This window comes from Leopardus geoffroyi, chromosome B4, assembly GCF_018350155.1.
Source record: "Leopardus geoffroyi isolate Oge1 chromosome B4, O.geoffroyi_Oge1_pat1.0, whole genome shotgun sequence".
NCBI lineage: Eukaryota > Metazoa > Chordata > Mammalia > Carnivora > Felidae > Leopardus > Leopardus geoffroyi.
The window spans coordinates 134,331,140-134,356,611 of NC_059341.1; the positions used below are offsets into that span (position 1 = coordinate 134,331,140).

A 25,472-nucleotide genomic window follows, 5' to 3' on the forward strand; every position below is an offset into this window, starting at 1 on the left:
TCTCCCTCTCTCTCTCTGCCCTTCCCCGCTCACACTCTGTCTCTCTCTCTCTCAAAAATAAATAAACCTTAAAAAAATTTTAAAAATAATAAAATCCAAGTAGTTCTCTACTTTTTAGATGCTACAGGAATGCAAAGGTGATAGTACCCAACACTGGAAGTCACAGAGAAACAAGATCTTTTCTACATGGGTTAAGAATAGTGAAGCCATAAATGGGGTCTTAAAAATATTTTATCCTCATGATCAGTCTGTACTAAAGTTTCAAGTAATTAAAAAAAAATTTTTTTTTTAAGTTTTTATTTACTTCTTTTGAGAGAGACGGCATGAGCCAGGGAGGGGCAGAGAGAGAGGGAGGGAGGGGGAGAGACAGGGAGAGGGAGGGAGAGAGAGAGAATCCTGAGCAGACTTTGCTGGGTCAGCACAGAGCCTGATGTGGGGCTTGAATCCACGAACATGAGATCATGACCTTGGCTGAAATCAAGAGTCGGATGCTTAACTGACTGAGCCATGCAGGTGTCCCTCACGTAATTTCTTGGTGTCATTCCCAAAAGTAGTACTCGTCCGGGTCCCTATTTATCGTAATTTCTCACAAGTCCTTCCTGATAGAGGCCAGAGAGATACAAGAAGAAAGAGAGGTGTCTGCGCTCCCTTGCTCTTTTCCCTGGCCTTTCCTGGTTTCTGGTTCTCAGACCCTAGAGAGCATCCATGGAATTGTTTCCCTCTCCTGAGTTGTACGTAGGATTTCCTCAAGCTTTCCAGATGCTGAGTTTTTTTTAGACCCTTTCATGGTTCATTTTCTTCCTTCAACTTGGGAAACCGGCCTAAATGGGTCAGCACAATGTACACTGCACCAAACTGTGTTTCTGGCTTTTGTGCTTTTAATACAAACAACAGCATTTTTAAGGCCCAGTGTATTCTATAATTAGCCCTACCCTTAACCAGAAAAAGCTTACTGTCAACCTAACTATAATTTCTGGGGAAAGGGGCAAGACATATGGGGTTGGTTATACGAATATTTCATAAGTTCCAAGTGGATGCAATACACTTATAGAACTGACCAAGAACATCAGAGAAAGAATCACAAGACACAATCCTGGCTCTGCTGCTACCTAATCCAGTCACTTAACTTCTTTTAGCCTCCATTTTCCCACTAGAATACAATTTGTAAAAACAATCCTTGCCCTTTGAACTTAAAAAAAAAAAAAAAGTTCCACAATGTATGTGAAAAGTGCTTTGTAAAACTATAACACAAAAACATAGCTTTTCTCTAGGACCGTAGACATGGCAAGTAATCTGGTACCACACTTCCAAGGACATGCTTTACTTTGCAAAATGAAAGGGCCTTATGTCAAAACATTCAATGTTGTTCTGGGACAGGGGGGACCAGGAGGGAGCTGGGGGACGAGAGAAGAAAAAAAGAAGAGAGAAGAGGAGAGGGGAGAAAAAGGGTAGGGAAGGGCTTTGTTTCCTTTTGGAAGGGTTCTGACAGTGAAGAAGCACCCTCTGCTCTCAGACTCCATTCAACCAGGTATGTCTAAAGGGCAAGACCCAGTGAAAGACAGAAGGATCAGTACCCATTCATTAATAAAATGAAATACATAGTGTTCAAAGCATGATCCTGAAATTCTAAGCTGTCAATACAGAAATGGTAGTTAAAGGACCCAGAAAGGTCATTTATCTGTTGGCAGAGAAAAAAAGATCTGCAGAAATTCAGATCCAGAGTAAGACAAAAGGAGGAAAGAGAGGTAAGAAAAACATGGTTAATTCTCTCTGGGATCCTACTGATCCACCATCTAAAAATCATACACCTTGTGGTATCCTGGACTGGATCTTGGAATAGAAAAAGAAAATCAGTGGGAAAGCAGCTGAAATTCAAATAAAGTGTGGAATTTACTTAGTAGTATACCAATGTTAACCTCTTAGTTTTGACAAATGTACCATTGTTACATGCTAACATTAGGGGCAACTGGGTGAAGGGTATATGGGAACTCTCTGTACTATCTGTGGCTTTTTTGTAAGTCTAAAATTACTCCAAAATAAAAAGCTTATTTAAAAGAACCCATTGGTTTGACTCTCCCTTCAGAAAGATTTATGAATCAATTACTAAAACATATTAAGGGTCAGGTTTTTTTTTTTTTTTTCAACGTTTATTTATTTTTGGGACAGAGAGAGACAGAGCATGAACGGGGGAGGGGCAGAGAGAGAGGGAGACACAGAATCGGAAACAGGCTCCAGGCTCTGAGCCATCAGCCCAGAGCCCGATGCAGGGCTCAAACTCACGGACCGCGAGATCATGACCTGGCTGAAGTCGGACGCTTAACCGACTGCACCACCCAGGCGCCCCAAGGGTCAGGTTTTTGAAACTGAAATGTTACCATCTCTTGCACAAAAGAAATTGCTGATTAATTCCTATAAAAGACTAATTAGTTATGAAGAATAATGATGGGCCTTTTAATAAACTCAAAACATAAAATGATTTGTGGCATAAACAAATAGAATGGACCACAATATAATCCTGAAGAGAGATAAAATCACGCATATGAAAAACCACCTATGAGATTTCAAATTTGGTTATCAATATGCTCAATCATTCAACCCTTTTGCAATCCGATAAATTTCTCTTTTATCTCTGTATATATTGTGTAAACATGAGTTAAATTATCTCTCGAATAATCTGCTTTCCATATCAAAGTAATACCAAAAATTGATAAATATTATCTATTTAATCTGAATACTCTCAGGGATTCAGGCAGAGAGATAAGGTATCTTCCTGGGGTAGCAAACCTGGGCTACTTATATACCTGCCCTGACATGGATGTGCAAAGGATAAGCTTATGAAAATCTAACTTAAGGCACTAAAATATGTAAGATAAAAGGTCTCTGTATTGTGAAATAATAAAATGGTGAAAACACACATGTGCTATCTTACTCAGTTCTTAAAACAAAGCTACGTGGAAGGTACTATCATTTTTTTTTAAGTTTATTGGTTTATTTTGAGAGACAGCGAGCATGAGCAGGGAAAGGAGCAGAGACAGGGAGGGAGAGAGAGAGAGAGAATCCCGAGCAGCTTGACACTGCCAGTGCAGAGCCCAACCTGGGGCTCGATCCCAGGAACCATGAGGTCGCAACACGAGCCAAAATCAAAAGTCGGATGCTTAACTAACACCCAGGCACCTGGAAGGCTTATCCTATTTAGTTTCTTGATATTTTTGAAATTAACTTTCAGTGTTTGTTATTCTGTAGTTGAGGAAACTGAGCATAAGACAGATTAAGCAACTTGCCTAAGGTCACAGAGTAAGTAAAGGGCAAAGCAGAATTGGAACCCAGCCCCATCTCCATCTCCAGCCAGAGCCCTCAGCCACTCTTCTATGTTGTGTTTCTCTTCCTTCATAGAACAGATCAGTTCCTCATGTTTAAAAACGACACTATTAAGAGTGCTTTCTGCATGATGTCGCTGGAAAAAAAAGTGCTCTACCTACTTACTAGTAAGGGGGAAATCCAGGTGATTTCAGTGAATAGTACATGGCATTTCAGAACTCTAGAATCTAAAAGCTTCCCATATTAAAATTCCAAAAGGAATAGAGATTAACAGGATAACAGTGGTCACATGTAAAGGTCATTCAAAGGAGCTCCTCCCAGAGACAGGAGGTGAAGGATACAAGAGAACTTCGCAGGCCTACTTCCCAATTGGCTCTCAAGGCAGAAACATCCACACTGAGGAAGCACCTACTTCCCGGTACAACTTCATTCCTGCATTCTTCCCTGGTTTTTCCCTGGCATTAGTAAGAGTCTGGGTCGAATGATTCATTCATTCATGGAACTAATATTTACTAGGGACCTACTTACTATATGCTAGGCCCCATGCTAGACGGTACAGCAGTAAAATGGACAGATGAGATCCTTGCCCTCACAGAGCATATGTTCTAGTGGGAAAAACATAATAAAAAGTTATTTATGTTATAATTTCCAGGGGCACATGATATGAAGAAAAATACAGCAGAATAAGAGAACAGAGAGTGACTGGGGTGATAATTTTACACAGAGTACACAAGGAAGGCCCTTCTGAGGAGACACACATAACTGTTACAAAGAAACCTAAATGATATGATAAACCACGAAAAGATCTGGAGAAAGAGTGTTCCAGGCAGCAGAAATAAATAGCAAGTGCAAAGGTACTGAGGCAAGAAAAAGGCCTCTCTTGAGAAGGAAACGAAGATATAAGAGATGAGGAATCTAATGTGTTGAACTCCTACATTATGCAGTCACTGGGCTGGATGTACTGCTTTAGTGACTCCTTTCATCTCAGCAGCTATTTGAGGTTATGTATTACCTCTATTTTATAGATGAAGAAACAGTGGCTCAAAGAGGTTAACTAACTATGCACAGCTAGTTAAGAGGCAGGGACAGAGTTCAAACCAGACTGGCCTGATACCAAAGTATGTGCTTTTTCTACCACATCACATTTAATGCCAGAGTCATAAGAAAAAAAAATTAATAATTATGCATAAATAAGTAAATAAATCAAACTCTCTCCCATATCGTCAGAATGTGGGGCTCACCATTTCATTTTGGGTAGCTGCTCATCTCCCTCTGGAAGTAATGTCCTTCTCTAATTGCAGCAGGCAGATCTCCGACTGCCAGCTACTTCAGTGTTATTGGTCACTTTCCTAAGGATCTGTAAGGCACTGCTCAAACAACTCCCTCACACAAGATCTGAGCAGAACACGGACTTGCACCAGAGGTCTGAATGTGGTGTAGATAAATTGGGAACGTGCTTCCTTTAGACTGGCAGGGCCATCTGAACAAACCCTTCCAACGTTCAAGGCCCCAGGAACAGCGTTTTCCCTGCCGCATTAGTTCTGCACGTTCACCCAGGCAATGTGGTCAACCTGAAGCTCATTTGCCATTCTCTGTTGGTATTATTGGTGCTGACATTTTGCACCCAGCTTTGTTGAGGGTGGGTGACAGGTGAGCAGATTCAAAATTTGGAACACTACAAAATAGTCACTCTACAGCAAACCAGAAGGCACAAAAAATCCTTTCCCTGAAAAATATATTAGAGTACTTATTCTTTCTAGATCTTTATAATGTGGACTTGAAAAACATAGCATGATAGAATATTCATGACTGAAATAATGAAGGAGGCCTATATCTCCATATAAATTCTGTAAATATTTAGAAAGTTTTTTTTTTTTTTTCTATCAAAGTATTTCAAACTCTCCCAACAGGCTTATCCTATTTAGTTTCTTGATATTTTTGAAATTAACTTTCAGTGTTTGTTGTAACTAATGACATTTAACAGAAATTCTGAGGGGAAAAAAGGTAAATTTTGATTAAAATAATTTTTATTTATTTTTTAATTAAAAATATTTATTTACTTTTGGGAGAGAGAGAGAGAGAGAGAGAGACAGAGACAGAGACAGAATGTGAGCAGGGGAGGAGCAAAGAGAGAGGGAAACACAGAATCTGAAGCAGGATCCAGGCTCTGAGCTGTCAGCACAGAGCCTGACGCAGGGCTAGAACCCATGAACCACGAGATCATGACCTGAGCTGAAGTCAGATGCTTAACTGAGCCATCCTGGTGCCCCTAAAATAATTTTTTAAATTAATTTTTTTAGGGCAAGGATTAGGAAAAAGAGAGGTGATCAGAAATGAGAAATTTGAGGGGCGCCTGGGTGGCGCAGTCGGTTAAGCGTCCGACTTCAGCCAGGTCACGATCTCGCAGTCCGTGAGTTCGAGCCCCGCGTCAGGCTCTGGGCTGATGGCTCAGAGCCTGGAGCCTGTTTCCGATTCTGTGTCTCCCTCTCTCTCTGCCCCTCCCCCGTTCATGCTCTGTCTCTCTCAGTCCCAAAAATAAATAAACGTTAAAAAAAAAAAAAAATTAAAAAAAAAAAAAAAAAGAAATGAGAAATTTGGCCAAATGTGTTAAAAATACACACATACAAAAATCTGGAAGTTCTTCAAATATTTATGTGTAAAGTTCTCTATGGGTATTTAAAGGAAAACACAATAGTTTTTCCTCTTAAAGCCTAGGTGATGTGAAATTTTACCTGTCTCAAAAAAAATTAAGAGTGTTTTAAAATAAATTTTGGTAAAAGCTAACGGCAAAATTTTTCTTCTCTGTAGAAGATGGAAAGGCAAAGAAAGAGGCAAAAATTAAGGCAAAAATTAAATTTCATGCCGCACATGAAGTATGAAAGCTGTAAGTCTATCAGCTAAAATTGCTGGAAGAGCTTCAATTCCCAAGATCAAATACACAAAGGAAACACCAGTCTGTTGTAATACGGTAGCCCATCTAACTACTGCAGGATTTTCCCTCTCTCAATCCTCCTCCAGGTTTAGTAGAGACATCGGAGAAGTGAATGTGTATGTAACTGTAAGGGAGTTCATGTTGTTTGGAGAGTGCAACTTTGTATTTCCTCAAGTTTACGTGGTCAAATTTGCAAGTGGAACATTTCATTACTGCAGGTTTTGCACAAAATTTTACGAAACAAACCTACATTAAGTTAAAGCAGAACTGAAATCAATGCCTTTTCTGGCCACTTCAGGAATGAGTGCCATATATTTTTCCTATCACAGAATCCTCCTTTTCATTTAAATATTTGGCTCCTTCAACACATTCCAGCTCCAAAGCTAAAATGGAAGTAGAATATAAAGTAACCAAACAATTACGCAGTTACCACATACCACATTTTTCTAGCACAATTTTGAGGGATGCAGAAGGTGCCACACCTACCAGCAGACTACTTATTTTTAAAATGTCCTGGCTACTAGCTTGTAGTTTCCCTCCTCCTGCATTTTCAAATCATCTCAGGATTAACATCCCTCCCTAAGAAGCCTCACCCTAGTTGTTTTGAAAAAATGCATTACACTTGTCTGACACACTGTGTGATACACACACAAGTAAGACCCCTCTTTCCCTAGCTTTTCTGCCTCATCAAGGCATGAAAACAGCCAGAACCACAGCAACAGCTGGGGATCATTAAACCGACAGAAATAGCTTAGGAGACTCCAATGGTGTGTGTGTGGGGGGAGGAGAGGCTCAGTATCAGATTAAAAAAATCAAAAGGGCAACAGGAAAGGAGGGGGGGTGGAGAAAGGTGAAGCCTAAGAAGTCCATCACACCCAAATTTCCTTTACATAGCCAAAGGGATGCACTGAAGCAAAAGGAGGGACAGGTGACTGCAGCCTAACTTGCCTAGCCCCCACCTATTCTCACATGGAAGGCTTAGTCAAACCTGAAAATGTGGGTCAGTGAAGACAGGTGGGGGGTGGGAAGGTAGGGGGGATTCATGGCATCTCAAAGGCTAACCCTGGGTCATCCCTAGTCTGGAGGAATCTGGATGGGAGTCAGTTCTGGGGCTGTGCTGACAGTAAAAATCAACTTCAAGAGGCGGCAGAGGTAAGGGGTATGAAAAATATATGCTAACCCCTAAGTGGACTCAGAGACCAACCCAGTCCCAAGGAATCCCTTCAACTGGGGAGGACCAAATGCTCGATGAAATGCAGGCTGTCGGGGCTGTTCCTGCCAGAGCACAACCACGCCTCCAATGCTAGCTTTGTAATCTGCCAGGCCTCCGAAGGTCAGTACAGGAATGTGCCATCTGCCTGGCCCGCTGCCCGAGTGTGTTCAGCACATATCTGAATGCCCCACAGGAGCTTTATTCAGATCACTGCATAGGAATGGGCTTGCATATCCTGATCCACATGACTTCAAGTCTGGTTAGTCTTAGGGTCCCTGGGTATTCTCTCTATCCCACTGGCTAGGTTGTCATTTAATATCATCAGGTCCTCTCCCACCAAGGCATATTCTTCATAACCAATCTCACAGGACTGCAGTTTCAGACAGTTCCTCACCTGCAAGCCTGAACAGGAAATGATTCGATTGCAGATATTATGACTGCAACTCTCTTTGGCAAGAGTGTTTGGTAACTGTGGGATTGCATGAACTTCAGCTGAACATTTTATTTGATGCATCTAATGATTTACTAGAGAAGGCTCCGGGCTGATCGCTGTTCTCAACAAAAACAACCACTAAATTACCCTCTTTTCGAATGGCTTCTTTTCTAACTCATAAACGTTGGAGGAAAAATATGCTTATGCATATTTCCAAATTATACCAGTTTTGGCTAAGTATATTTGAACACCATTTTCTATGGTTTTCCAAAAAAAAGCAATTGGCTTGTGCTGAATATTTTATTAGTAAGGGCAGGAAACACACAAAAATAAACCTACTAGAGAAGACTAAAAAAGCTATATGTATTTAGTTTACACATACACACACACACACACACACACACACACACACACACACACACAGGTATATCTCACAGACAGTTCATTTTAAGGCTGCATAACACCGAAGGACACGATGTGTCAAACTACTGTAACTAATCACTTTTCAGTGTATGCAGCCTAGGTGGGAGTAATTGTACCAATATATTTCTCATCAACTTTTAACAGAGTACATTCTTTACCAGAAATATAAAAAATTAATGTCATAATATTTATAACCAATCACTTACTATGTACATGCCTTAGTACTAGGTACAAGGTAGGAACTGAGAAGAAAAACAACCCTATATGTTTAAATAATACTTTACAAAGCTATTTTCACACATATGATCTTATTTGACTCTATGAGTTAGGATGGCAGACATCATACCCATGATATAATAAAAGACACAGGTTTGCCAAGCTTAGAGCAATTTAGCCAAACTCACATTGGCAAGATCAAACCAAGACTTTGTTCTTGACTATAGGCTCAAAGCTGGAGCGCTAGCTGCCTACCACAGAAAGGCTTTCAGCCCTCAAGGAATTAATCTCTGATACCCAATGCCTTGGCCAGTGTTTCTCAGATGTACCAAATTTCTTCTCAGTAAGAATCTCACCAATCTCCTGGAACAGCATCATATTCTGAATCTAATTCAAGCAATTGTGGGGAAAGGTTACTTATTCATATCACTGACAATTAAAAGATGTGAGTTTCTTCTGAAGGCTAGAATTATTAACATGAGCCTGAATAAAACTGAATTAGGACAGAGTGCTCAAAATGTATGTCATTTAGGATAAACACATTTTCTTATGGGCATAACACTGCCCTCTAGTGCCAGGAAACACAGTACCCTCAACAAAACACAGTACCCTCAACAAAAACAACCACTACATTACCCTCTTCTAGAATGGTTTCTTTTCTAACTCATAAACCTTGGAGGAAAAATATGCTCATGCATATTTCCAAACTATACCAGTTTTGGCTAAGTAACTAGACTAGACTAACTAACTAGAATAACAGCTAATGCATATTAACCACCTACTATGTATAAACACACTTCACTAATAAGCACTTTAAAGGGAGAAAAAAAGAAATGGTTAAGCCTATCACACACACACAATCATAACAACTATATAGGCCCCTCAAGGAATTTATAAATATAATAGAGAAGATAAATGTAAAACAAATCACAATAATCAAAGACAGTGTTGTAAGTGCTTTGAGTTTGCAGATGATGAATCACTAGAGTGCAAAAAGGATCAGGAAAGCTTTGTAGGAGCAGCAGCATATAAACCATCTTTGGAGGACTTCATAAAACAGATATGAACAAAAACCAAAAACTAGATGGGAGCCAAGACCTAGAGATAGGAAGTATTATAAGGTTAAGAATGTTAACTAATATGCTCTGATTTAGATATAGAATTAAGAATTAAGTCTGTGAAAGGGAGTAGTAGAAGGTATCTGGAAAGGTTGGCAAACTGTCTAAAACTGTGCCCTCCAATATGGCAGCCACTTGTCACATATGCTATTTAAATTTAATTAAAATTAAATACAATTAAAAATTCAGTCACATTTCAAGTCACTGCAGCCACATTTCAAGTCTCAAGAGCTACATGTGGCTAGTGGCCACTGTATTGGACAATATAGATATAGTACTGGGCAGTGCTGTACCAGCAAGTTGTATTAAACCACAAAACATCAACCTTTTGAGGGCTTCTTCTAAAAAATGCAGATCTGATCCTATCAATAATGAAAACCACAGGGGCGCCTGGGTGGCTCAGCTGGTTAAACATCCGACTCTTGATTTCAACTCAGGTCATCACGATCTCACAGATTGTGAGACCGAGCTCCACATTGGGCTCTGTGCTGACAGTGTGGAGCCTGCTTCGGATTCTCTCTCCCTCGCTCTCTGTCCCTCCCTAACCCTCTTGAAACAAACAAATAAGTTTAAAAAAATAATGGAAACCCCATAGGTCCTAATGCCATAAGGGGTAAATAAAAAGTGTGGCCCCAGGGCACATGGGTGGCTCAGTCGGTTAAAAATCTGACTTTGGCTCAGGTCATGATCTCGCGGTTCATGAGTTTGAGTTCTTCATCGGGCTCTGTGCTGACAACTCAGCTTCGGGATTCTGTGTCTCCCCCTCTCTCTCTGCCCCTCCCCCCCCCCCCGTCTTGCTCTCTCTCAAAAATAAATAAAAACATTAAAAAAAAAAGTGTGGTCCCTATCCTCCGAGGCATTCCCAACTGTCAACTAAAACAATAGTAAAAGTATCACACACACACACACACACACACACACACACACACACAGCCTCCTATAATCCTAAACAATTATGTTTAAAAATGTGTGACAGCTTTTAGAATCTGTTTTGTTTTTTTTAATTAGGAAAAAGGAAGCCAGAGCTAACTATGAAAGAAGGAAAAGATTATCATCAGGGATATCTATAAGAATAAAACAAAAGTGGAGGAGAATAGTCTTCCCCTGGGTATTTTTGAGTATTTGAAGGAAGAATTATCTTTATCCCTCAAACATCTGTTTCAAGCCCAAAAGAAGTAATACTGGACATCCTTTACGCTTTCACTATCTAATGCACAATCTATTTCTTCTGTATAATTCATAAAACGACACTCATTTTTTAAAAAACAATATGTACTGATAGAAAACATAATATGAGTCCTCTCCAGATCCGACATATAGAATTCTAGATACAAAGTTCTAAGCACAGTATAAAATTAGAAACACATACAGTCAACTGCTTAGGCTAGTTGTCTAAAATTACCATTCTGATAATGCTTATGACAATTCTGCATCTCTATTTCTTATATACTTCTGTACTTGAAATAAAGACATTCTCAATGGGAATCTGTAACACTATAATCTTCTGGGTTACGATAAGCCAAAAGTAGCAGCCCAAAACTTTAAGTCCTAAACCGTACTCTCTCTCTGCCTTTCAAATAATCTTCCATAAAATGTTACTGTGGGTGATTCTTTGACATTAGTCTATAAAACTTCTGACACTAGGCTATAAAACTTTTCAAAGAACAACCAACTGCCTCTCAATCAGTTTTTAAAACCATTCTCTTTGCAAACCAGGCACTGACAATCACTCGTCTCTTCATCAGTGGATTCATTCATTGCTGATGCCACATGCTCAAACCATCCTGTCAAATGTTAGTAAAGTCCCAAAGAGATCTCAAGAATTCAAAAGAAATGTCTAAGTTTTTAGAAGAGTAGCGGTTACGAATCAATAGTAGAGATTGTGTATAAATTCTGCCAATGGACAACAGAAAGCTTTCTAAGCTAGCAGAGGGAAAATGTTGACAATTCTTTTCCATTCACATCCGACAGAATTTGAATCGAGTCCTTACTCTCCTTTTTTCATAACCCAGAGTTCTGAAAGAATTACTGAACTTTTCTGCAGAACTCAAATGTGTCCATTCTATTCCCAAAGAATATTTTTTTCAGCAGTTTCAGAATACAAAAGAGGGATGTTCAAAAAAGAAAAATCCATTATGGGTGTTAACCTACTGTGCTATCTTTCATACATGTGGATGGAATTCTAATGTAAGTCTAAAAAGATTTCTTAAGGCCAGCCCAAACTGTCCACACTAACCCAAACTAACATGCAGTATAAGTCAAAAGGCTTCCAAAAATTATTTTATTTTAAATTATAATATCTTAGTGTTGTGACAGAAGTTATATATCCACTTTCAGTATTTAACAGAGAGAAGTCATCATCACTAGCTCCCTATTTGTATAGTACCTATGGCCAGACTATATTTTATTGATAAAACACTGCATCTAACCCATATAAAGGGGAAGAACCTCACCTTATAAAGAAAAGCTTTTTCTCCCTTCTTCCATAATCTAGGTCTGGTATATGAACTGTGCATGGGTAGAAGGAAAGGATCAAGAAAAACATCCTGAACACTGTCCCATCAGGTCATGAAGTACACACACCCTACGACACCATGCTCAGTTGTCAACCTGTTGAGGGCTCAACAAACTTTAATAAAAAACCGTGGGAGAGCGAACCACCCAAAGTCAAAGTTTGGATGGCTACCGAGAATTAGGGAGGAGATAAAAAGACTGCAGTAAACTGAGGAGGAAACAAAAGCATGCAAATCCCAACAGGATAAATATGCCAACCTTCCCGCAAACTGTGATAAGGGGCCAGGCACACTGCTGAGTAGCTGTCCTTTCCCGGCTCCAGGACAATCCATGAGAGTGGCAGAATCCTGCAGGTGGGTTGATGAATCTTGGTCTTCTCCTCCAGCATGCTGGGGGAGATGTGAGGCTCCAAAGGCCAGTGTTGCAATAACCCTGTCTTCCTTACCTCACTCCTTAAAGAGGCCATTTATTATCTGCTGAAAATCTGATTAGCATTGCTCTTTAGGTTAAAGGTGGGTACTTCATTTCTGCAGTGCTAAGGGTTGTAAGAACAGCTAGATCCCGTTTACTTAGGGAGTGGGGCGTTAAAAGCGGTGACAGCAGAAGGTCAGAATCAGTAAGTCTCCTGGAAAACATTTCTTCCTGTCAGCACTGGGCCACGACATAGACACCTCCCTCCTCTACCCAAATGCCAAAAAGCAGGACTGGGATGATTTCAATGTGTAGAGCTGGAAGAGAAGAGGGTTCCCTTAGAGAAAATGCTCGTAGCAACCAACCAACCTCATTCACCCAAAATAGTAAACAGCTGGTTTCTCTGCTCAGAAGCAAAAGGCTTCTGCCAGACAAGCAGTATCACATGACCAGGTTTCCTCTTCTCTCCTGTGCCTCTCTCCCTTCTTGTGCAAAGTCTGCACCAAAGTGGAACAAGGACCTATAACACTGCACTACTTTATTTCACTTGACATTTGTTTTTAAAATGTTTACAGATGAAAGATACCAAATTGGGAGGAAAGGCAGTCAGTACCAAGGGAAAAACTCAGGAAGAATTTACTTTGAAATAAGCCATATCACAGCATCAAGAAGGGTACCATAAACATAATCGTTAATTGGCGAATGTGCTCAATGAATGGATAAATGAGTGAACAGATACTGCTTAGCAATTTGCGGGTATTTTGCTGATAAAGTCTCTAAAAGAAGATAGAGCTCAGTACATATTTGACTTTTCTGTTTAGAAAGAAAAGAAAGGTTCTTCAGATGCTAGCTAGTGTCAGGGCATCTGGGTGGCTCAGTCGGTTAAGCGTCCGACTTCAGCCCAGGTCATGATCTCACCGTTTATAGAGTTCGAGCCCCACATCAGGCTGTGTGCTGACAGCTCAGAGCCTGGAGCCTGTTTCAGATTCTGTGTCTCCCTCTCTCTGTCTCAAAGATAAACTTGAAAACAAAATTTAAGATGCCAGCTAGTGTCAGAGACAGCATACTGCAACAACAGTAGCAGCCCACCAAAATTTTGAGATTCATACCCTATCTTATCAATCTCAACTTACCTTACCATTTGATTTTACTACTTAAATGCCACAGTTGCATCATTCAAGTCACAGGGCAGAAAATCAGGGCAGCCACACCAACAGACTAAATTGAGAAAACTACCCAGGTAACCATGGAAACAGCTGCCATCAGGACACTCACTGGCATGTTCACCCAAGGTGGTCAGCAAGGCTGACAGCGGTGTGCCACCAGAGCCTTCTCCCCACAAAGTTCCTCAGCACCTGAAAGCTTAGCAAGGCATAAACTGTAGAGGCACAGAAGCAAAAACCTCTACGCGGAGCAATGTGTTCCAGTAGGAAAGTAGATAAAGTACAAGAATCAACTGTGTCACCATCATCTGCCACGGCCCCTACTCACAGGGCAAACCAGGGGGCTTTGAGGCCACAGTTGCTCATCCTCGTTCACCCCCCTGCGTTGTAAGAGGTTCAATAAATATTGTAATACGGAAAGGAAAGAAAAAGATGAAAAAAAAAAATATCAGAAATCCTTCATTTAAGCAACGCCTTTTCCCCCAACAAGACCATGTGAAGATTATTGGGCCAATGTCACAATACAAACACCACCAATATGGAATGACTGCGTTTATATGAAATTCAGGAAAAAAACAAAACTATGAGGGCAGAAAATAAAATCCGTGGTTGCCAGGCATGGAGAATGGGGAAGCAGATGGTTTACAAAGAGGCACAATGGAACTTCTTGATGGAAATACCCCATGTATCTCGATTATGGTGGTGGTTTTGCTTTTTATCAAAACTCACTGAACTGTACCAAGAATGAGGACTGTCTATCAACTGATCTCAATTTTTAAAAGAAAGCAGATTACAAAATACCACGCATAGAGGCAGAATGGAACGGAATGAATTATAGGCTCTAAAGCTAGATAGCCAGGGTTTAAATCTTGGCTCTAACACTTCATAGCTGAGTGACCTTGAGATACTTATCACGTCTGTGCCTCCATTTCCTCATCTGAAAAGTGGAGACAATAGTATTTACGTCGTAGCATTGCTATAATAAATGAGTCGAACACATGTAAAGCACTTAGAACAGTGCCTATCCTGCAAGCATTGAGTAAACGCAAGCTGTCGTCATCACTCGATGATATAGTGCAAACATAAACATATCACTGTGCACAGAAGACGCTGGAAGGATGGTTGCTATCTGGGTGGTGGGAATAGGCTGATTGTATTTTTCCTTTTTCTCCCTTCTGTGTATCTGTATCTTCCAAATATTCTACATTAAACAAATGCCTTTATAATAAGCAAAAAAATCTTTTTTTTTTTTTTTCCTCAAAAAAACATTTTCTTAAAGTGATAGAACACTAGGCTGGGACTCAGGAGTTCTGTTTTTCAGCTGTGTTAATTACTTAGCTGCATAACCTCAGGGTGTCACCTTCATCTCTAAAAAGGAGTGGTTCTCTACGATTTATGGTGAGACTAGGAAAAGTTACACCCTCTATTTTGTTTCATTTTTCTTTCCATATTTACTGCCTGCCTACCATGTGCCAGGCACTGTGATACAGACAGATGAAATGCCTAAGTCCCTGCCTTCATGGAATTTATAATACAGGCTCATAAACACACAGACTTGTACCCAATTATACAATCCGTCAGCATAATAAGTGCTCTGATGGGAACTCAAAAAGAAGACCTAGCTGAATTTGGAGGAGTTAGAGAAGATCTGACCTGAGACGTGAATGATTTAAAAAAAAAAAAAAAAAAGTCAGGAGGCCTGTGTGGCTCAGTCGGTTGAGCGTCTGACTTTGGTCAAGTCATGGTCTCTCTCTGGTTTATAGGTTTGAGCCCCGCATCAGGCCCCCTGCTGTCAGCACAGGGCCTAATTCAGATCCTCTGTCTTCCCCTGCCTCTCAAAAATATTTAAACATTAAAAAATTTTTTTTTCAAAGATAGGGGCCCTGGATGGCTCAGTCGGTTGAGCGTCCAACTTCAGCTAGGTCACCATCTCACAGTTTGTGAGTCTGAACCCAGCAATGGGCTCACTGCTCTCAGCGCAGAGCCCACTTCAGATCTTCTGTCTGCCTCTCTTTCAGACCCTCCTCTGCTCGTGCTCTCTCTCTCAAAAGTAAATAAAAAACATTAAAAAAAAAAAAAGTCAAACTAAAAGATGGGGAAAGAAAGTGCAACCAAAGGGAGAGGCATGTACAAAAGCAAAAGGTGTGAAAATAACAATTTCTTGGGGAATAGAGGATGGACAGAAAAGGAAATAGAGAAAGGGCATTTTGACACAGTATGGAAAGAAAGAGGGCCAACACCAGCAGTATGGAGGTTGGTTAGGAAGAAGGAAATGGGCAGTCAGACTGTTGATAATCTCCAGAAATCATATGGGACTGGAAATGTTTTATTCTCTCTCTTTTGTTTTAAGAGAGAGAATGTACAATGTACAAGCTGGGGAGGAAGGCAGGGGGGGGGAGAGAGGGGAGGGGAGAGAGAGAGAGAGAGAGAGAGAGAGAGAGAGAGAGAGAGAGAGAGAAATGTTAAGTAGGCTCCAACATGGGGGCTTAGCCCAACATGGGGCTCGATCACACGACCCTGGGATCATGACCTGAGCTGAAATCAAGAGTAGGACGCTCAACCCACTGAGCTACCCAGGCTCCCCTATAAATGTTTTATTCTTACTCAAATTATATATGCCACAAATAAATCCGGTAAATGTTAGTCTAAGGCGTACTTTATTATACTGAGAAAAACTTTACAAACAAAAATGTCAGTTCACTTCCATATACTACATGGCTAATCATACATCATCGTTTAGTCAGCAAATAGTTATTGTATGTGTTATACATATGCTAGGTGCTGGGGAAAAAGGGTGACACAGACAGTAAACAAAGGAACAACCAAAGCAAGCAAAAGAATCAGATTCACTTTTTCTTCTGCCCAAGACTTAATTGGGATCTTCACCTCTCAGAAGCCACAGAGGCAATGGGACACAGTGGCTGGGAACTGTGACTTGGAACCAGACAGATCTTTGTATAAATTTTTGCTCTTACCACCGGTCACCAGTTTGGCTTTGGATAAGTCACACAACCTCACGGAGCTCTCACCTTACCTGAAAATGGGGATAACGTAACCAAATACATTTGGTTTAAGTTAAATTTTATGAAACAAGCAATACTGAGTATGTCAGCTATCCAGAAAATGTTCAGGAAATGGTTCCTTTTATTAATTTTAATTTTCCAGCTTAGGACAGCTCAAGACCTCCCACTATATAGACAAATACACTCACAGGATATAAAACAGGGGGAGTAAGGTATAAAGATCTATTTAACATTACTAAATTTACATTTTAGTGAATTACAACTGTTTTCTCATAAAGATGTCATGCTTGGAACTAACATTCCTGAAGGATTTGTCAAACTGTTAATATCTGCCTATATTACATGACCTAGTAAATTAAATAAAAACCATCACCCAAAATAGGGAGCCAGTCACAATCTCTTCTGGGATTCCTCATTCTGACTCTGACACGGAGTCATCTAACGAACCAAGACAACGCAGAGAACCGATAAGCAGTCTGAGCACAAAAGTGGAGCAGAGGGGTCACAACACACTGCAGACCAGTGGTTTACTGCAAGCAGACTTTCTGAAACAGAAAAACCAAGATGGAAGGAGAGTTTTCTCACTGGCTGCGCCTTTTAGTAATCATGTCTTCCAGGAAAAAAGACGAACAGCAATTAATGTTTCTCAAGGGTGGGGGGGAACTGCTGCTTCCCTATAATCACATACTCAAATATGCTTCAACCATCTTTTTAATTTTTTTTTCAACCATCTTTTTAAAATGTTTATCCCTTACAAATGACTTCAAACGCTCTAGTGGTCAATTAAAGATTTTAAAAGCAGAACATACCACACATTAAGAAAATGTCTTCTCTATGACACTAGAGCTTAAGGGCCAAAATGATTCTATTTAAACTGCTCCCCCCCTGCCCCCCGCCATACAGTTTCTTTTGCAATGAAACCAAGCAGTGATCCTTCAGTCCAAACAGAAGAATTTAAGAAGCAGAGGAGAACCGACAGGATTTTCAAGTACAACTTTTCTTTTTTTCTTGTTTTTTAAAAAAAATTTTGAGAGACAGAGACAGAGAACGAGCAGGGGAGGTGAAGAGAGAGAAGAAGACACAGAATCTGAAGCAGACTCCAGGCTCTGAGCTGTCAGCACAGAGCCCATTGCAGGGCTGGAACCCACAAACCGTGAGATCATGACCTGAGCCGAAGTCAGATGCTTAACCGACTGAGCCACCTAGGCGCCCCTCAAATACAACCTTTCATTCAAGTATACGTTTTTTTAATATGTAAGTCTATGCTTATACGTAAAGAACACCATACTTTTACATCCCTTTGTCTTATTACTGGCTTACAATCTCCTTTATAAAGATTAGTCTCTGTAGAGAATTCTCAAGCTATCAGGGAACCCCAGGATCTTTCTGCCTACCTAATCCTACAGAGGACATCTTCTTGATGCTCCCCTCTACTCTCCCTCCTGTCATTAGGCCACAATGGAAGGTGGCAGCTAGTGAAGCTTTTTTGGGTAACTTTGTAATTAATTAATTAATTTATTTATTTATTTACTTATTTTGAAAGAGAGAGAGAGGCAGAGAGAGAATCCTAAGCAGACTCTGCACCGTCAGCGCAGAGCCAGAACCATAGATCACAACCTGAGCTGAAATCAAGAGTCAGACAAATGCTCAAGCAACAGAACCACCCAGGCACCCAGCTTCTGGACCACCTAAGCACCCGGCTATGCTCCACTCTTACAGGTCTCCAGGATGTACTATGTACTGGCAAGAAGAGCTTAAAGAAACCACAAAGACAGGTTCTTCCTTTCAGGTGCAGGAGAGCTGAGCTAATTATGCTAGAAATCCGTCCATCAGTGCTCTGCCGTAACTGCTTGTGATAGGCCCAGAACATACTACCATTCGCTCTGTTTCAATGGTCCAGGTGTCGCCAGACAAACAAGCTCTTGACATAATGAACTTAGAATGAGCAAAATTAGAAGTGCACAGTTTGGGGGGAAAACTATCAAGACTGGGTCAAACTACACTCCTGTTGGTTCTTTCTCATTTCTTTGTGGTCTTTGATTCTTCACGCCTTTCAAAGCTGAAAGCTGCTGCAACTCTTCCAGCACAGGTCCGTCCTCCCTCGCTCATCTCCTCTGCAGGAGTTCTTCCTGCATGCTAACTTCTCTGCCTCTCCTGACGTTTTCCCTAGAAACCAGGCTGCCCGGCAGTCACTCACTCACCAGGGTTACACATTTTGCTTCACACACATCAGTCTTCTAGTTGACATAATACACAGAAGCTCCAGTCTGAGAATAGTACAAATAGGAGTGTCACTTAACCACACAGTGTTTGCAATCTGGGAATCTGAAAAAACTTTCGGCCCTTTAAGATAGTGAGTTTATTGGGGAGCCTGGGTGGCTCTGTCGGTTAAGCGTTCGACTTCCGCTCAGGTCATGATCTCCCAGTTCGTGGGTTCGAGCCCCATGTTGGGCTCTGTGCTGACAGCTCGGAGCCTGGAGCCTGCTTTGGATTCTGTGTCTCCCTCCTCCCCTGCTTGTGCGCACTCTCTCCCTCTCTCAAAAATAAATAAACATCAAAAAAAATTTTTTAAATAAAATAGTGAGTTATTATTGAGATCCCTAAAAGGTACTATACTCAGAGAGTCAGTTCCTTTGGAAGGCTTCATAATCTTATTTTATTTATTTAGTTTTTTAAATGTTTATTTTTATTTTTGAGAGAGAGGGAGAGAGCGGGGGAGGGGCAGAGAGAGAGAGAGGGACAGAGGATTTGAGGCAGACTCTGCGCTGACAGCAGAGAGCCTCATGCAGGTCTTAAACTCATGAACTGTGGGGATCATGACCTGAACTGAAGTCGGATGCTTAACCAACCGAGCCATCCAGGCACCTTGAAATGCTTCATAATTTTAAAGAGTGCTGTCCTTCATCACACATCTTGAGACTGACACTATTGAACAAAAAAATTTTTTTATCAAGACTGTATTACAAAGAAGGCATCAACACTTCCCAGGATACTTTTGAAGAATAAACTAAGGCCACACAGGCCCACTACAAAGATTCAGTGAAATGTAGGGGCACTTGATGGCATTTGGTTAAGCGGCCAACTCCTGATTTTGGCTCAGGTCATGATCTCACGGTTCATGGGATCGAGCCCTGCATCAGGCTCTGTGGTGACAGCAAGGAATCCTGCAAGGGATTCTCTCTCTCCCTCTCCCTCTCTCCCTCCCCTGTTCACGCTCTCTCTCTCAAAATAAATAAACTTAAAAAAAAAAAAAGATTCAGCGAAACTGTGATGAAAATAATTTCATAGTTTTAAATGTAAACATTGAAGTTAAGAACTCAAAGTTGGACTGGGGATAATGAGCCTTCTTCGTAAAAGTTCATTATTTTAAGAAAACATATATATTGTTTTATAAACGAAAATTAATTTTAAAAGTTAAAACATGACTACCACTTGCTTCGTAATTTTTAAAAATTCACTTAGGGGTGCCTGGGTGGCTTAGCCGGTTAAGTGTCCGACTTTGGCTCAGGTCATGATCTCACGGTTCATGGGTTCAAGCCCCGCATCAGGCTCTGTGCTGACAGCTCAGAGCCTGGAACCTGCATCAGATTCTGTGTCTTCCTCTCTCTGGCCCTCCCATGCTCATGCTCTATCTCTCTCTGTCTCTCAATAATAAACATTAAAAAAAATTCACTTAGATTTCTCAAATTTCTTAGGTCTAAAATACTCAGATAATCTCAAGACAAATGCTACATCTGGTCTGTATTCAGGCCATGGCTCTGAACATACCAATACATCACCTTACTATCAGGAAACAGCAACTTCCCTGATTAATAAAACTAGGTGAATGGTGAGGAAGAATAAAAATTATCTTTAACTCTTATATTTTTATGAAAAATCAAAAAACAATAGAGAGCCAAAAATTATTTTCTGAATCCAGACCTTATATTTAAACTTCATCCCCACAAATTTAAGCAATCAAAATGACAAGGGGAAGCATAGCAAAGCAGTCACTTAAATAAGTAAATGCTTAGAAAGAATGTGGTCAAACAGAATCTTCAGTTCAGAATCTCAAGATGCATAATAATAAGGGACACTCCACTCTTTTTAAAATTATGAAACACTACAACTTGGAATTGACTCTCTGAGTCTACTATCTTTTAAGAAACACAGATCTGCCACCTGTTCACATCCATCATCTTAAAGCCCTGGCTCAAAACTTACCTTTTCCAAGAAACTTTCCCTAATTAACCTCAAAAAACTCTACTCACTCCACTTTCAGCATATAATTTTCTCTGATTTTGTAGCATGACTACATCTATCTCCAACTAAATGCTAAGCTCTTTGAAGAAAAGGATTAATGTCTTTTTTTTTATTTTGCCACAAAATTTTGCCAAAAAATAAAATAGGGCTCTACCCAATGGATACTCAACAAACATTATCAAATACCCACAGCTTCTAGCCCACTATTTTTCAACGAATGCATAAACAATTATCGAACATTTAGTACTATTATCTACTATCATCGTCAGATCCCAGGGAAAGGGATTTGGAAAAAGATCTTACTCAAATTAGTCCCTGGGACTGATGATGGCTAGACTGTGGTGGTCCATATTTATGTTAAACAAAACTTAAAAATTATCCAGGAGTCTTATCCAAGCTCGTTCATACTATATCTAATCAAGAGACTGAATGGTATTAACAGTCAGGTGCTCTGAAGTCAAAGGTGCAACTCCTTCCTCCAGCACTTATGACTAGGTTCCAGTTTCTCTCAAGAGTAAAATTTCACTTCACTTGAAGGACTCCTGTTAAGAGTTAAATGAGGGGCGCCTGGGTGGCGCAGTCGGTTAAGCGTCCGACTTCAGCCAGGTCATGATCTCACGGTCCGTGAGTTCAAGCCCCGCGTCAGGCTCTGGGCTGATGGCTCAGAGCCTGGAGCCTGTTTCCGATTCTGTGTCTCCCTCTCTCTCTGCCCCTCCCCCGTTCATGCTCTGTCTCTCGCAAAAATAAATAAACGTTGAAAAAAAAAATTAAAAAAAAAAAAAAAAAAAAAAAAAAGAGTTAAATGAGATAACTGTTTAAAGTATCTACTACAAGGAAGACAGTCAATACAGGGCAGCTATCATTACTGTTAAAATTATAAGGTTAAGAAAAATTATTCATAATATAAATTGTGTTACGTTAAAGCACACATTACAGCATCAATTCTCTGGTTAAACTTGGTGCATAAAATAAAATCCCTTCTTGAATGTGATCTGCTTTACCACTGTGATAAACTTCCCCAGAAAAGTGATCTCTACTACATGGTAATTTACCAAGGATCTCGGGAAAAAGATTTTGCACAGCTGCAAAGACATATTTCTCAGCAAAACTCCGTTTTATGCAACATTTTCAGATTAATAGATGCCTTAAAATCTGAATGCCAGCTTTTCACTGTTAACAAACTGCTGTATTTGTCCCCTGATCCCTTACAATCCATGTCTCTCCAGCATTTCAAGATGTGGCTACAGTGTCCAGAGAGGCTAGGCTTTCATATGGCTTATTCAGCAAACTTGTTAAGAATACTAACTAAAGTTCTGATTTAGTTTAAAGTTGACAGTGAGCTACCACTTCCCACCATTAGACCAAAGAATTTATAATACCTATATCTAGCAGAGAGATGGGGGAAATGGTGGTCTCGAACATGGAAGCCCTGCGTCTGGCTCTGTGCTAACAGCTCAGAGCCTGGAGCCTGCTTCGGATTCTGTGTCTCCCTCTCGCTTTGCTCCTCCCCTGCTCGCACTCTCTCTCTCAAAAACAAATAAACATTAAAAAAAAAAGTAAAAAGAAAAAACAATATACATTTTCAGATTTATGCATTTATGTAAAATTATGTTTACATGCAGATTTAGGTATGAAGATTTACGTAAATTTTTAAAATAATAATAATCCCCTAAATGGACAGTGATGAATTATGACTTTAAAGAATTTATCCAATGATCTCATTTTGATTGCTACATTTGTCAGCTGATCTTTTTCTATACCATGTCTCTAAAATTAATGACCCTCCCCCATCCAGCACCACCTGCACAGCTTAAGCAGACTTAAGACCCACACCAGGAAGCACTATTAGCAAACACCTAACCCACTGCACTAGCTCCCAGCGAGCACAGATGATACACAACAAAAATTTACTTTATAAAATATAACCATGAAACATTGTTGAGTACACTATTATTTCAATTCCTTAATGGCCAAATACAAGAATACTGATCATGCTTACTATGGTTGGTGAGTTCTGACTAGGATAGATGTTGGTCTCCACTAGCACCTGTTTAAACCTACCTGCACCCAGAGAAGCATACTCTAATCTTAGAAATCACACTCTTACATTACAGAAATGAGTCCCCAAATCCCAGTTACTGTACAAAAAACTATTACTAGTGTTTCTCGCTTTAAAGAAACTTCTGGTTGAGATACATCAGAAGGCATTCCATCCACAGAAAGTGGCAGTGTGCAGAAATAAATTTTACTGGGAATAAACAAAAGCATTTTTTCATACTCCATCAGGAACTATGCTTTATTTTTAAGTTTCTATTATTTACTTAATCAAATGGGAGACTAAATTGTCCTCAACTTCTGCTAGGAGAAACACTATTCCCTAGAAGCCACTATGCTAATCTTAACAATAGTACACGTGCCAGGTACTGTTCTATGTGCTTTACACATTTCAACTCCCTTAATCCTGACAAAACCTAGTGGTTCTTAACCCAGGGCAATTTTGCCCCAAGGAAACATACGGCAATATCTGGAGACATTTCTGTGTTACAACTGGAAGGTGGCTACTGGTATCTAGTAGGCAGCAGGCAGGTATTTTGCTAAATACCCTACAACACACAAAAGAGCCCCCCACAACAACACACAAGAGAGCCCCCCACAACATGACCCCAAATGTCGATAGCACTCAGGCTGCGAAACCCTCCAGAGATCCCATGAGGTGGGCACTACTGTTGTTTCCATTTTTCAGATGAAGAAACTGAGGCATCGAGAAGATAAGTAACTTGCCTAAGGTCACAGATCTGGCAGATGGCATAGCCAGAGTTTGAACCTAACAGTGTAGCTCCAGAGTCTATTCTCTTCTCCAGAGGCTATTCTCTTATCCTTTCATAAGAAAGACAGACAGGGGCGCCTGGGTGGCTCAGTCGGTTAGGCGTCCGACTTCAACTCAGGTCACGATCTCTCAGTCCGTGAGTTTGAGCCCCGTGTCGGGCTCTGGGCTGATGGCTCAGAGCCTGGAGCCTGCTTCCGATTCTGTGTCTCCCTCTCTCTCTGCCCCTCCCCCGTTCATGCTCTGTCTCTCTCTGTCTCAAAAATAAATAAACGTTAAAAAATAAAAATAAAAATAAAAAATAAGAAAGATAGACAATACTTAGGAAGCTTACCCATAACTTTCTTTCCTCCTCCAAGATTCCAGGCTTGTTTGGAAGAATGAATTATTTATTTGTTCATTCATTCTAAATTCCGTCTATCTATCTGACCATCTACTTAATATCTAAGTATTCATTTAGCATCCACTACATGCCAGGTACTGCTCAAAGCAATTCTAGGCAAATAGGATCTCTGTCCTGTGGGACTTATGTTCCTCACTCATATTCACCCCCCCCCCCACTGTCCTTACTAGTCCTTGAATATGCTAAGTGTGATCACAGCTGTGTCTGCACAAGTCTTCCCCCACACCCTACACACACATACAAAAACAAGAGCATGGCTCACCCCTTCCACTTCCTTCAGGTCTCTGCTCAAATGTCTCTTTCTTGGAAAGGTCTTCCCTGACCATCCTTTCTAAATTACCTACAGACTCTCATCATCCATCTCTCTTCCCTGCTTTCTTTTACTTTTTCTTTAAAAAAAAAAAAAAAAAAAAAAAAAAGATTTTATTTTTAAGTAGTCTCTACACCCAACATGGGGCTCAAACCTACAACCCTGAGATCAAAAATCGCACACTCCACCAACTGAACCAGCCAGGTGGCCCTCCTGCTTTATTTTTCCTAACAGCACTTATCATTCCTAATAATACGTTACACATGTGCTTGTTTTCACTGGCTTCCCTCACAAACCGAAGCTGAGAAGTCCACCCGGTGCCCAGTGCATTTAGTAACTAGTTGTTCAATGACTGGATGAACATATGTCCTTCCAAACTAACCATTTCCTCACGACTGCCACCTCTCATCTGGACTTCTGCAACTGCCTCTTATCTGGTCTCCCCACCACCTTTCTTAGCCTTCTTCAATCTTCTACACTAAAACCACAATCATCTTTCTCAATGGTAAATCTAAAGTCACGCCTCTACTCCAAACCCTTTGATGACCTCCTGTTGCTCTTACGATAAAGTCCAAACTCCTAACATGGCTCTTAAGGCTCCCCTGAATCTCAAAGTTATGTTCTTACCGTTCATCTTCTCAAATTGCTTCAGTCACGGAAGCAGCAGTAACAGCTAACGTGTACTGAGCATTTGCTGCATGCCAGGCACTAATCTAAGGGCATTATATGTCCTAAATCATTTACTCCTAAACTGAAGTAGGAATTACTGTTATGTCTGTTTTCAGATGCAGAAACTGAGGCATAGAGAGGTAACTGTCCAAGGACAACGAGTAAGTGGTAAGGCCAGGACGTAGGCTCAAGTGGCCAAGCTCTGGAGTCTTCGCTCACGTCCATTACACTATGTTCTCTATACCAACTGCAACCAGAGC

At 40.5% G+C, this 25,472-nt stretch overlaps 1 protein-coding gene across 8 annotated transcripts in view; it reads right to left on the bottom strand.

The window, feature by feature from the left end:
- MRTFA (myocardin related transcription factor A) overlaps nt 1-25,472 on the bottom strand; it is a 216,482-nt gene that overhangs the window by 51,049 nt on the left and 139,961 nt on the right. Inside the window, exon 1 of one of the 8 annotated variants that reach the window (XM_045465931.1) lies at nt 12,426-16,299. The exons of the other annotated variants lie outside the window; for them this stretch is intronic. Within the exon in view, the coding sequence (XP_045321887.1) occupies nt 12,426-12,633 (208 nt within the window). The 5' untranslated portion in view covers nt 12,634-16,299. Of the gene's footprint in view, nt 1-12,425; nt 16,300-25,472 lie in introns of those variants that run through there. 8 annotated transcript variants of the gene reach the window in all.